The sequence below is a fragment of the Haplochromis burtoni genome, unplaced genomic scaffold (assembly GCF_018398535.1).
Source record: "Haplochromis burtoni strain Fernald_Lab_line unplaced genomic scaffold, NCSU_Asbu1 Contig_79, whole genome shotgun sequence".
Classification (NCBI taxonomy): domain Eukaryota; kingdom Metazoa; phylum Chordata; class Actinopteri; order Cichliformes; family Cichlidae; genus Haplochromis; species Haplochromis burtoni.
The window spans coordinates 995,074-1,008,881 of record NW_024582440.1 but is presented as its reverse complement, the minus strand read 5'-3'; the positions used below and the strand labels follow the sequence as shown (position 1 = coordinate 1,008,881).

At 43.1% G+C, this 13,808-nt stretch overlaps 1 protein-coding gene across 3 annotated transcripts; it reads left to right on the top strand.

The window, feature by feature from the left end:
• The first annotated feature begins 440 nt into the window (after positions 1–440).
• LOC102298407 (transmembrane protein 198) lies at positions 441–13,672 on the top strand. 3 transcript variants are annotated; one of them, XM_005924801.3, is made up of 5 exons: positions 441–1,046; positions 10,784–11,029; positions 11,215–11,790; positions 12,111–12,188; positions 12,377–13,672. In XM_005924801.3, exons 2-5 carry the CDS (start codon positions 10,882–10,884, stop codon positions 12,427–12,429), a joined length of 855 nt encoding a protein of 284 aa, XP_005924863.1. In that variant the 5' UTR covers positions 441–1,046; positions 10,784–10,881; the 3' UTR covers positions 12,430–13,672. The 3 variants fall into 3 exon arrangements, with proteins under 3 accessions (XP_005924863.1, XP_005924861.1, XP_005924862.1); XM_005924799.3 differs by having other exon boundaries at positions 443–1,046; positions 12,111–12,259; XM_005924800.3 differs by lacking the exon at positions 441–1,046 and adding an exon at positions 1,850–4,355 and having other exon boundaries at positions 12,111–12,259.
• Positions 13,673–13,808: the final 136 nt, after the last annotated feature.

Below are 13,808 nucleotides of genomic sequence, written 5' to 3'. Positions count from 1 at the left end.
CTGGGACTTCATTCAACCCCTGGTATACTGCACACGCACATAAACACGTGCGCATACACACTTCATGTGCGCTGCACACACACACACACACACACCCTGTCATCTCATTAAGAAAAAATCCTGGATACGCCCCTGTAATTGTAACTAATTCAAACAAATAGTCCTGCTAAGTTGGTTTAGTTAGTTGGTTTAAATGCCCCATAAATCCATAGTAAGTGATTTATTAGGCATTCTTTGTCACTTATAAACCCTTTGCAAAGGTTGTCTAAATATGAACTCCCGTTTAGCGGGTCCTTTAAAACCCACTACTCTGTAATCTATATGCAGTACGTGTACGCTGTTGTCTCTCTTACATTCACATGAACCCCCCCTCAGGTGCAGCCACAGTAAAACTGAGCTGGGCCCCACTACCCTCCCACTCCCTTTCCCCCTCCCTCCCGCTTTTCAACGGCCAAACTGCCGAGGCTGGATGCAGATAGAGAGGGGATTAGCTCAGGGTGGGGGATAGAGGGAGAACTTTTTTCCCTCTTTTGTGTTTTTTTAAGTGTCGTTTATTTCAGTGTGAAGAAAAGGAGAGGGGAGGTGTGTGTGTGTGTTTGTGTGTGTGAAAGAGAGGGAGGACTGGTAAGATTTTCCAGAGAGGTGGACTGAGACGGAAACTGAACATTTTAGTTTGAAAGTTGGGTCGGAGTGACCGAGGCTCTACCGAGAATGGAAGCGAGCTGAAGGTCCGCACATCTGCAGTCGGAGCCTTTCTTTTTCTTTCTTTTTCTTTCTTTCTTTCTTTCTTTCTTTCTTTTTTTAAAAGAGATTTGCATAAGGAAAGGCAGGGACGGGGAGCAAGACCATGCAGCCGCTGCTGTCGGGTTAGTGGAGCTTGTGAGTTAGGGGAAGAAAAAAGGAAGAGCCTGAGGAGAGAAAACCGGTTTTCCCTTGAATCCTACCGCCGCTGCTTTTGTGTTTTTGAATGGTTGGCTGCCTTTCCTGCCTGACAGGGCCGAGTGTCACAGAAAAGTTTGAGGCTTCAGCAGCTCACGGGCGCGTCGGTAAGTTTGTAACTTTAACTTTAGGCTAACTTAAAACATATTTGTGTGTGTGTGTGTCGTCCACAATGCCAGCCTACTCTGGATGTCATCTGCGGTGTTAAGTGTGTCAGTGGATATCTGAATTCAGTTAACAGCCGTATGGAGACAATAGCCGCATATATTCCACTGATAGAGCTGTTGATGGCTGATTATAGTTGAATCCAGATCCTGACTGATCGATGCCAAGCTCTACAGCTGCTCCTCTTTTAAAGTTTTTTAAACTTGAGGCACGTAATGCAACTTATCCCGGAGCCTTTGGGCGCAAAGACGTAATGATCCGGGATAATGCAGGCTTTTTGTGTGCGCACTGAACCGTACACTTACACCAAAGTCCCACAGTAATGTGCTTTAATCAGTGGAGGCTAACAACTCAATGTTAGTTATGCTGAAGTTGTGTGTGTGTGTGGGGAGAAATAAAAGTCAAGATCTTAGTTGAAGTTATCAACCGCTGCTGATTTGTGCTTTTAATCCGGGTTTTATGTGAGAGCCACAGGTGGTTTGTAACAACACCCTACCTTCTTTTGTATCCACCCAGCGTGCATTCAAGGATAACTATATAGTTACATCTTTTTATGTCTGTGGATGGCGTGCAAAGAGCCCTGCCCTGTGGTTCTGCTGTGTGATCCAGGGTAGGAGTGCCTCTTGGTTTTTCTGGGCAGTATGATGACAACCTTCAGGTCCCGTCTTTACTGGGGGACCACAGTCTGCAGTTACAGCCCCTCCGTGCACCCCCCACCCCCACCCCCACCCCACCGCCATCTACACGACCTTCTCCCTCAGCCTGCACCAGATGGTTTTAAAAACTCCTTTGAACAGGCTGAGAGGAAGCCCTTCCCTGCTTTGGGGAAGGAGGAGAAGGAAGCGCGAAGAGCAGGGGCTGATGAAAGTCAGTCTGCAGATGTCAGCGTGGATGCATGGGTCTCGGTTTTTGTCTTTTTGATGTTAGTAAAATATGCTTGCTCATCTAAAATCACTGAAACACAAGGTGACATTTCAGAAAAATGTCAAACACTCTTTGGAGTGAGTGTATGCATATTTAAATCTTTAATTTGACATCTCGGTAGGACGTAGATTACAGTCTGTGTTGTTACATTTTTTCTCTCAAAGTGACCACAGGCTGGTTTTTATTCTTCTGACTAAAGCATTGACTTGCTGCCCGTCTTTATTTATCTGCAGTTTCAAACCTATATGAGATATGTTTTTGCTAAAGATGGAATATCTAAGTTAAATGTCCAAATGCAATGTCTTACAGCACATTGCCAAGTAACATTTAAGCAACAAGAAACACAAATACACTTGTACATCCAAAATGCTGTTGGATGATGATTATTTAGAAAAGTTCACCTCTGAAATTTTCAAGACATATGTGTTAGTGTGTCAGGCCACATGCTTGACCCCAGTACTCTGTACCCGTGACTCCCTCAGCTGCTAGGAAACTACAGCAAAGGTGTATTTCTGAAAACTTCAGTACTAAAGTAAGGCAAAAATGTGCATTTTAAATAGATGTGGGCTAAATGGACCTTTACACACACACAAATATTTATGGCCAAAATACTGATTTAAATCATTTGACAACATGTACATTTTCCCATGCAACTGTGTTACATAACGACAACGTAAAACATCAAATGCAATGGAATCGGGTCAAATAAAATGTACCTGATTGGTATACATTTAGTTTATGTCAGTCATGTTTTCCTAAATGATTAATTATATGAGAAAATAAACCCTCGATTTTATATATTTCAGTTAGATTTTATTCAAAATTATTGCTTTACATTTACGAGGGCAAAGAATGAGCACTTGAAGCTACAAGCCTCATTCACACATTCACCAAGCTTTTTATTCTATGGCTAGGCGCCTTATCTAACATTCACACACACACACTTACACTCCGATGAATGAGGGGCAACCCAGGGCTCGGTATATATTGTGTCTTTGTTACAGTGCAGAAAAAAAATTTGCATTTCATCGCGTTTTCATCAATTTTCTTTCACTCTAACCGTTGTCCTTTGTACTGATAGGAAGCTAAACTGAGTGTTACATGTAGCTTTTAAAGAAGTAAAGACCATAATTTTGAAGGGGGTTCTTCCTGTTAAAAAGGAGATTTTCTTTCCCACAGTCTTCAAGTGCTTGCTCATAGGTGCTCATTGGATGGTTGGGGTTTTCCCTGTATTATCGTAGGGTCTCTATCTTTTAATATAAAGTGCCTTGAGGCAGCCATTATTGTAACTCGGAGCTGTATAGTTTGAATTGAATTGAACTGAATTCTCTAACATCCAAAAACTATTTAAAGTACTCTGTGCTATAGCTGTGACATGAGGGTGGTGCTGAGTTGGGGGGAAAATGAAGGACGTGTGATATTTTCGGCTTGTGACGGCGCTGTAGGGGGTACAATTATTGCAGGCTGGAATTATACAGAGAGGGTTAAAGGCCTGCTCTAAATGACAGAGCTGCATTGGAAGTGCTGCAGACGTACTGTATATAGACACAGCACTGGAGGTCCGAACCACTGCTGTGTTACGCTCTGACGTCCCTTCCTCTGTACTGGGCTTTCTTTACATTTCAGTGAGTGGCCTTTTTTCAAAGTTTCACGATTGGAGGTTATATTTAGACTCTGGCCTGGATGTCATTGTTCATCAGCCGCTTATATTATCTCATACACTGCCACGCTGGCGCTAACATATGGACATCAGACTCCACCACACAGCCTGCTAAACGCTGCTCCCCCACCACAGACGTTAATAGAGCGTTTGTGAACCCGCCCCTCCTTACAGCACATACGGTGCACTCACAGTGGTAACTTACCACAGCACAGTTGATGAATGTACATTACACGTTAGTATATTTTCACTGCGTTAATGACCTTTTTCTCTGAGGTACAGTATACACTCATGCACCACTGACATGTGACTCTTCAAAAGGCTGCTCATTGTATTGCAGATTTTTTCATGCCTCTTTATGAATAGCTCTCTAAGGATCTCTTTTATTGAGGTGAGAATCAGGCAAGCATGAAATGGAGAGATTAAAGAGCAGGAAAAAGGTTAGATTGCTGCTCATATAAAAAAAAGGGAGCCATAAGTGGATGTAATTGGGACCCAGGACTACAGGGGAAATGATTTTGCAGTGAAAATATAAACTTGACTGAATTAGAAATTCAACTAGTGGCTCTCTTATTGTCTTGCAGAGTACACGAAAATACTGCCAATGTGCATTTCCATACCTCAGGGTGATGACCTAATTCAGGGACCTCCCACTGTGGAAAATGAGGTTGGTTTTTTGACCTGGGTCAGTTTTGGGAGGCAAATAGAAGAAATTGTTTAACTTGAACTCAGCATTTAAGAGACTGTGGTCACAAGGCAGTTTATTATCCCCTCTGAACTGTTTGGTTAAAGGCATCGATTGCACTGAGTTTTGTGACATTTCTTTATAGACAGATGTACGGATCCCTGCGTGTGTAGGTATCTCTTTAGTATAGATCAGGACCACGAGGCAGAGAACACATGAAGAACTTTAAAGTGAGGGGGGGAGTTGCAGGTCAGATTTGTGCAGTGAAAAATTAGGTTTATGTTGATGTCGTAGTTCACATGCGGCCCTAAAACGGCTCTTGAAAGTTTGGATTGATATGTGGAAAGTTGTTAAAAACAAGTTGTTGTTAATTCATGCACAATGGAGTGAAAAAACACCGAGAGACCTGAGTTACCTACGCCTCAACAGCTTTGAAAAATGCTGCTTTTTAAAGGTTTTGAACCAAATAGCTTGCCCCTAGTTTTATAGCTCAGTTTATAAATCTCTGTGTGTGTTGTGTGTTTAGTTTTTTGGCACTTAGTAATCAGAATGAATAAATAAAAGGACCACAGCCAAGAGTTTGTGACAGCTACTAATCTGTTTTCATACACGGATGCATATGAAGAAGAAATGCAAAGCCCGCAGGGACTCAAAGTCTGGTCAAAGTGAAAACTGACTGTCATGTGGTGCTTTGTTCGTTATGTAAGTTCTTAGCATACAAACATGGCAGTAGCTGCTATGCAAAAAACCCTTCTGAAAGTAGCCACAATCACGTAAGCTGGGGCATTATGACATAATTGAAAGTGTTATGTGTAGCTTAGCCCATGAGCCAGACAGATTACAAGCTTATTAACGCTGCATCATAAGGTTGCCTATCCTGCAACTTCCTAATGGTCAAATTTCTCAGGTGAAATGGTTTCTAAAGACACTGCTAGTTTTTTGACTTCCAGGTAGTTGTTTTTCCTCAGCTTTGTGTGCTGATAATCCTGCTCTTTGATAGCCTTTTTGGTCCATGTCACAAACACAGGGGGTCAGTTCCTGCTGAAACCTGATGTTCCACTTCCTCATGTGGTCCTCAGTTTCCTGCTACGGCGAGGCAGGAAGCTCAGCAGTGGGTCATTTGAAGTCTTGCTCTGTCTGCTTTAGAGTTAAAGCAGATGTTATTTTGATAAGTTTTGTGCTTAGCACAATATGTATTATCATATTTAAAGACCCCAGCTGTGACATTAGTTCGTTTTATTCACATTTTTATTTTCTTGACTCAGTCTTCCAGCTGGTTGGGGTCTTCACCTTGAGGAGACATAATTTATACCAACAACTGTTGAGACCCCAGTGCATCTCGCATTCTTGGTAGGGTCTTCCAAGTGAAGCTGTCAGACGGCCAGGCCATAGCTCTGCAGGTTTTTCAGTTCTCAGCTGGCCCCGGCCGTCAAGTCAGAGAAACGCTCCCAGAATCTTTGGCTGTGCTCGCGCACGCCCACCCCCTTGATTAAACACACCCGCATTAGCTATGTGGGGAACTTTTAGTCAGCCTTGTCTGTTCCAGCAGCTGAGCACTCAGATCTGTGCTGTTCAGGACAGCACCCCGCTGGGTGTGTTCAAGGGGAGGATACCCAAGGACAACCCGTTATTCCAATAGCGCTGCAGCTGATACTGAGTGTGAGCTCAGTGAGCTTTGTAGAAGGGATCTGAATTATTACTTGTTCATTGTGTTTTAACAGTGCAGAGGTAGACAGGACACAAAGAAGGGAGGGAAATGAAGTGCAAAAGAGTTATTAAACTGTACAAGCTGCATTTCACAGTAATTTCAGGGCACTTTATGTTGTAAAGTATAAACCTTCCAATGGTGCAATATCCCAAAGAGAAATGGAACTATTTTCTGTTCTCAGCTGGAAGAAATCTGCAGCAAAAGCAGACTTGGGAGCGGCCGATCCAGCTCAATGGAGACAAAACAGAAGAGACTAGAGAAAATACAATAGAGACTACAACAGAGAGAGAAGACAAAGAGGAAAAAGATAAAATTATGGGAGGGACGACATAATGACATGCAGCAGAGGCGCAGAAATTTATGGAGCCAGAGAGAAGCAAAGCTCAGGGCATTCATGATATGAGATTCTCCAGTAAAAACTGAATTGATTGAGCAATAACTGTAAGTGTGATCAGTACAGAAACTCTCAGGCCCGTTCATAAAAGGAGCTACACTGTCTGCCTCAGTAAGACTTTTAAAAACTGTAGGAACCACAAACCTGCACTCTGAGGTGCTTTAAAGGGTTAAAAGCTATTGTGGACTTTACTGTGTGAACTAATGAAGGGAATCTACAGAAATCTGATTCGTGTTGCTAATTCCTCATTGTACTCACACTGCAACACTTTGGATTAGCTGATGGTTTGTCACAGCGGAGCTTCTGGCAGTTTTTGGGATGTTTTATCTAAGAAGCAACAGATGCATGGGCCTATTTTTGAGTGGCAGTTTGAGACACATGGTAAGCATTTATAAGAATACTTATATGAAGGGCATTTTCCGGCCTTGTTTTCTAATGAGTTACTTTCATTGATGACGCATGGCCTAATTCAAAGTATGTAAACAAGGTGCCAGCAGCAGCTGCAGCAGCAGCATTATATCCAGTGATACAGCGAATATCAAATGTAAGCACAGAAGTAGCTTTGGGTAGTTTCCCCCCCCCCCCAGAAAATCTAAGTAAACTTATAAAATATGTACTTAACACTTACTAAAGTAACTTAACCTTGTAGCGCTGCACACCACGGTCGCATGATTAACTGAAAATTGTTGTCTACCTCTGACGTCAAGCTTTTTAACCTGTTGCTTAAAGCCCTTGTTTTCCACCGTGTAAGCACAGCAATAATTTCCATTCACCGCTTGCTCTTCCTGTCATGCGGGGGGATAGTAAATAGCTCGTCCTCACTCATTCTTATTCTGCTCAGGCTTTGGGCACGAATGCCCTAAAATCCTGATGCGTTTCTCTGTTGTTAGACCCTCCATGACGAAGGGTAGGTGTTATACTTCACCTTAAATGTAGATTTAAGGTTACGGGTGATTTGTTTGTTTTTTTTGCATTATAGGAAGACAAGGTAAAATTTTATTTGACCTCTTTATGTCTTTATATAAATAAAATAAGGAAAATTTAAAAAGAGGCTTTTCTTGTGAAAGGTTTTTAGAAAGGCCCATTTTTGTCCAACTACACCCAAGCTCCCCCTGGCTGGTGGTCCTGTGTATGTGTTGATGCCTATTATTAGCTTATCTAGGTGTCATATTTTGAAAATTTCCCAAATAGCTGCTGTAAAACTAACGAATTTCACTTTAATTTCCACTGAGTCGTCAGAATTGAATTCATTAACCTTTTTGCAGTACTTTGCTACATGGGGGAAAACCAGTGATGCTACCTTCTGACTCAAAGCGCTGCCAGGCCAAAGTGCAGCCTCGGAGAGCTGCCTGTGTGGCTGCAGACTCAAAGTCTAGTTGACTTCTAATGAATCTGTTGCCAGGCAGCTTGTTGAAAATTCTGCATTGTAAGGTTTTTTTTTTTGGCGGGGGGGCTCCAGGGAGTTCAAGCGTTAAGACTGATAGCTCTGTCTTCTAGTTTAGGACCACCCTTCATCACTTACCAGCCGTCTGAAGGCAAATACTTGGCTCCCCTCTTAAAGCAAACAACTTGGGATGTAGCAGCGTCCTTGCTGCTGCGCTCAGTCATCTTTATGCGGTCTCGTTTTTCATTCGCATGGTTTCCTCCGAGTGCCACTAGAGGTCACAGCATGGGCCTCAGAGTCTTTGTTTTGCCCCATAATGGCTCTATTCTCCCACAGCGGCAATGACTCCCAAGGCTGCTACACATAAGACACCATTGTGACGAAAAGGGAGCATGAGGCAGAGGCATGGGAGTAAAACATGGGTGTATATGTGTGTGAAGCTGAGGCAGATTACTGTTAAAATCCTGCTGAAATATGAGCTGATCTCTAGTTTAAGAGTGAATTAAGTCATTATCTTAGCAGTTAAGATATGAGATCCAACAGTAACCAGATATGTGAGAGAAAGGAAGAGGCCTGGGTTGTTATTTCGTGTTAGCGCCGCCGCCGTTTAACTCCTGCTGTTTAACTAAACCTAATTAGAAGACGACAAAGTGTTCATTCAGAGTCGGGCCTGTGAGTGTAAATGTGGAATATTGTTAATGTGGAATAACAGGAATTACTATAAAAGTAATGATATTTAATAACGGCCCACAAATCTTCGTGGTAAACATTATTCAGGTTGGTGTTGCTGTAGTTGTTTAGAGCCAGTTACCTACCCAGGACTTTAGTCTTCTACTAATTTAAAGGAGTAACGATGCCTGGAATACGAAGAAGCCATCAAACTTGTAAAAACTGTTAAAAAAAAAGAAGACAAAATTGAAGCAGCTGTTTCATATCAACACTGACCAGGTGTCATAATAACACCAGCTAATGCAAAGAGTCTTTGACACAAACCAGCTGGGTTTAACATTGAGTTGAGTGTACACTAAAAGTCAGCTCTATTCATAAATAAAGTGCATCAGCCAACTTTCTTCATTCAAATTCATTTGACACCTAAAGAGAGTCACGCATATACAAAACTTTCCCCTTCTCTCACATGACTGCACCTTTGGTAACACGAGGAGGGAGACCGTAGTACTTCCCCAGCCGGAGGTAAACAAAAGCCTCTAACAGTAAGGGATTTTTTCCCCTTCTAAACCTCTTTCACAACACACTGACGCGAACATCTGCTCGAAATTTAGTGCTTACTCTGAATTTTAGGAGGTAGCATTAACCCATAATCATACAAAGAATGCAAAAATGTCGAAGAAAGACACTACCACCCTTTCTGCCCACCAGCTGTCATATTTGCACTGATCCACCAATGCTGCCCGGACCTCTGTGCATAGCTGCGTCCCAGAGCTGAGTATGGGCCTTCATTGTAAGCTGGCGAGGGCTGATGTGAAGATTATAGTCATGATTGTAAACAGAGATCTGGCCCGCAGCAGTCATTCTTGTTAGAAAAGTTTTTTTTCTCCTTTTTATTATTTGTCCTGCTGTAGTCAACAGAGAGCACAGCTTGGTTTCATTACTTTTTTTTAAAAAACAAACATTTTTTTTGCAATCTTTCTATTTGCACAACAGCTTATTCCTTTTGGTTTACTGTTCCAATGAAGAAACTGACAAATAGGAGTCATTATAGTCTGAGAATGAGGATTTTTATTATGAGAAAAGTAAGATATGCATATCTTTAAGTCATTAATCAGTTTTGAAATGCAGGGAAAGTCCAGCAGACTTGCACTGATCATGTATTTTTTCTTCTGTGACCCACAATTGGGACTTTGCAGTTTCAGTGACAGAAAGAAGAGGGGCAGAGAGGGAAAAAAGGCAGAAGAACTGTGAGAGACTGCAAAAGAAAAGAGAAATTTCCAGTGGCCAGTTCATTTTTTCCATGTAAAGTCATTCTTAGGCAGGACATCCAAATTAGTCATTCTTCTGTCTGAGGAACAGATAGAAGAAGTGTGTAGAGTTAAAGAGAAAACAGCTGCAAGGTGGGGGAACTTCGATGTGAAACACGGTGAGGTAAAGATGGACAGAAAGAGAGGAGCTGGTTATTAAGGAGAAAAGGCAGCACCGAATGTTCCTGAGTGTCTCAAGTAGAAACGTGAGTTAGTTGTAATCGGATCTCAGCTGCGGTGAGCTCATACAGGAGTCCTGCCAGCAGCCTCAGAAAGAGCAGTCCACCCATAAGTCTTTAGCCCCACTGCAGCCCTCTGTGGCGATCTGCAGGCCTGCCAGCTTAAATAGCATATATAATCTTTTAAGAGTGCTTGTTGGTGCCCTTCCTCTGAAAAGAGATTATAACAGAGTAGAAGAGAAGGTGGTGGGGAAATATTAACAGTCGTCTGCAGTTACAAAAGTGGACTTCGGGCCAATTTAGCCCATAGATAAATCTGTGCCTTTGTTTTCCACGAAACGATTGGTGATTTATTTTTTTTAAGGAAAGGGTGAATTACTCAGGGGAGAGAAAATTAAAAACACAATCTGTTAGTGTTAAAAAATTGGGTGTAGAAGAGTGGTTTTCATGAGACGGTAAAACGTGGTGAAGAAACATAATTCCTTTACCATGAAACCAGAGTTTGTTGACATATAAAAATTCCTTTTCAGGAAGATCTGAGCTTGCATATGAGCGGAGCGAGTGAATGAGATGTTTGACTGCAACATTTAGGGTTTTATTGAGTTGCAGTGAGAGTTGCACATACAGAGCAACATACAGATTTAACACCCTACTTTTGAATTACTTTATTTTCAGTGTTAATCAGCATTAAAAACGCTTCACTGACTAGGATACGGTCACCCTTTCTTAGGTTTCCTTGTTTTATCGGCACTTTTCTCTTCTCTTGCAGTCACACCTGCTCTGATGGACTTCAGATAACGCCCACAGTGGTCCCCGCCTTCCTTATCCTGACTTTCAGCCTGTCCCAGAGCCTCAAAGTTCAACACGATGACGGATCCCACTGGACTGAGCTCTGAGGGGGCAGGGTCAGCCATGGCAGATGCCTGTAGTTTGGAGATAGAGAGGAAGTATGATGTCATCCCTACTGTCATCTGCTCCATGTGTTGCCTGTTTGGAATCATCTACTGCTTCTTTGGTGAGGATCTCTGCTGGCTTACAGAATTTGAAACTTGGGGCAACATGAGACTGCAGGCGCACGTGCAGTCTGCTGTTTTTATCTTCTGGTCATATATTGGCCTAACTTCATTTTTAGTTTCCTTCCAGTTCTTCATTCTCTAATTTCCTCACTACACGTCTCTCCTGTGTGCCCTCCTCCGCCAGGTTACCGGTGTTTCAAAGCTGTCATGTTCCTGTCTGGCCTGATGTTTGGCTCGGTCATCATTTTCTTGCTGTGCCACAAGGAGCACGTGCTGGACACGCAGCTGAGCGTCGAGGCCAGCGCGGGCATCGGCCTCGGTATAGGCCTCCTGTGCGGCCTCGTCACTATGCTCGTGCGAAGCGTCGGCCTCTTCATGACGGGCCTGCTGCTCGGCTTCCTCCTGGCTCTCGCCGCCCTGCTGGTCACTCAGCAGTTCTACACACCTACCACACTGTGGGTGCCGCTGGGCGCTCTTCTGGGATCGGGCATGCTGTTTGCCGTGCTGACACTGCAGTGGCAGAAGATGTTCACCATGCTGTCCACCGCTGTGTTTGGGGCGGCCATCATGACAGTGTGTGCCGATTACTTTGTGGAGATGCTGGTTTTGGGAATGTACGTGTATGAATGCCTGCGCCTCACACCCGGACAGGCGCTCTGCTGGTACAGCTGGGTCATTCTGGGCATCTGGCCTGCTCTCAGCCTCATAGGAGTGCTGGTCCAGTGGAAACTGACGGACAACAGCTTCTCACACACAGAGGGTAAGCGTGGCGCTTTCATTCCTCCGATGAATCAAATCAAGCCAAGGCTTAAACTTAGCATCAAAGTATTCTCTCCGTATGAAAGCAAAGTTTGGCGATCACATCACATCTTCTGACCTTTTTGTGTGAAATCATTTAAATCTGAACTGCTGGAATTTTTCAAGCTTGGGTTTCCCGCATGAAGTGAAAATAGCAAACTTTTACTTTCACAAAATTAACATTTTTTTTCTCATATTACTTTCATAAATATAGACTCACATTTTTCAAGCACGATTCACAATTGATAAAAGTTGCTCTCGAACTTTCCCTTCACCTCATAGTTGTCATCAGTCGGAGACAGAAGAGAGTCCAGCTGATGCGGATCCGAGAGAAAGACGCCAAGAAGCGACAGCAGGCAGGTGGGCAGGAAGGCACTTACCGCCGTAAACCCACCCCAGTGAAACGTTACGCTGGGGATCTACTGGCACCGGTCAGTGTGACAAACATGCCGCGTGCGGTAGCAATTAGACGTTAGACGCTGGACTTTTTTCTAGCTCTTTGTTCGCTTCGCTAATCTCTCTGTTCTTCTTCTTCTTCTTCTCCTCAGAGCTACCTGCAAAGTCTGCGGGACAGACAGATGGGCACCGGCACTTCCCTTAGCAGCGTGGGAACCGCCAACCACACCACGATCGACTTGGACTACGACACTGGCTCCACGGTGCCCCTCACAGCCACAACGCCAGTCGTCAGGGTCTGAGCAGCACAAACATAAGAAGGGACTACTTAATGCACTCTGGTTCTCCAACTGTGTCTTCCTAATGTAGAGTAGAAGTTAATAACTGCTCTTCTATCCATGGGGTGTTTGTCGCCCTTGAACTGATTTTCTCCTCAGTGGGTCGCAGGTGTTCAGCAAAACACAGCGCTGCTGGAGAATGTAAGAGGATGAGGCTAAAACCACTGCAACTTCTGTGTTTCACAGAGAAACACAAGAAAAACCCCAGACACGAACAAAAATAAAGGTCGACCATTTCCACTCTTCACTGAGCACATAACAGCCCAATGAGCCTCGAAGACAGATGTGTTTCTGTTCTGATAGTGAACATCACAAAGCAATGCTTGACATTACATGTACTGTACTTCAGAAGTTAGTCATCGCAATCAAGTGTCGTGTTATTACCCGTTTTACCCTTTTCCCGTCCGGACGTAGGATTTTTTTTGGGGGGGGGGGAGGTCCTGTCATCACAGTAAATTTTATTTTGTGTATTTCTTCAGATGGAGTATGATGAAAAAGTGAAGTATAGGACCTGGCTGTGTGGAGTAAGACAAAGTGAAGTGAAAACTAAATGATGTGAGAGAGGAAAAAACCTTTTGCTGGAACCTTTAGCGGGATCTTCTAGCAGAACTCTAACAAATTCTGTGATCTTTCTGTTTTTGCAATGTAGCTCCCATCAGAATAAAATGGGCGGTGATTTAGAGTCCACTTTTTATAATTTAATTTATATAAAGTTCAAGTACCTTAGTAGCGCTAAGTAAAAAAAGAAGAAAAAACTAAACAAAAACAAAGCATGTTTGTTGTTGATCTGTAGATTTTTAAATAATTATCCAGACGTTGTTGGGATCTTTTTTTGCAGTGACTACACACGTGTTGCCCGAATCTGTAAATACCTGTTGATAGAAGTGTCAAAGATTAATAAATGTGTTTAATAATAAGCAGTTTTTAGTCGTCTCTTGAGTCGGGGGGGGGAGTTATTGAGACTGTTTGTCTCTCCGGGCTCTTAGCAACACTGCCGGCATTACTCACCAGATTTCTCATAGGCAATAAAGAGGTCATGGGGAGGATTTCCTACTCTGCAATTGGTTGGAGTTGCCATGGCGCTCGCACAATTTTCTGATTTTTTTTTTTCTTTGCAGACACAATGTGAGACAGACCGCCCTTTCATCACAGTAAATATTTTTTTTTCTGTCCTTTCAATGTGGCTGTGTGAGCAACTGTTGTGAAGATGCTGTGAGCAATCCGAGACGCAGTTTTATTGTTGATG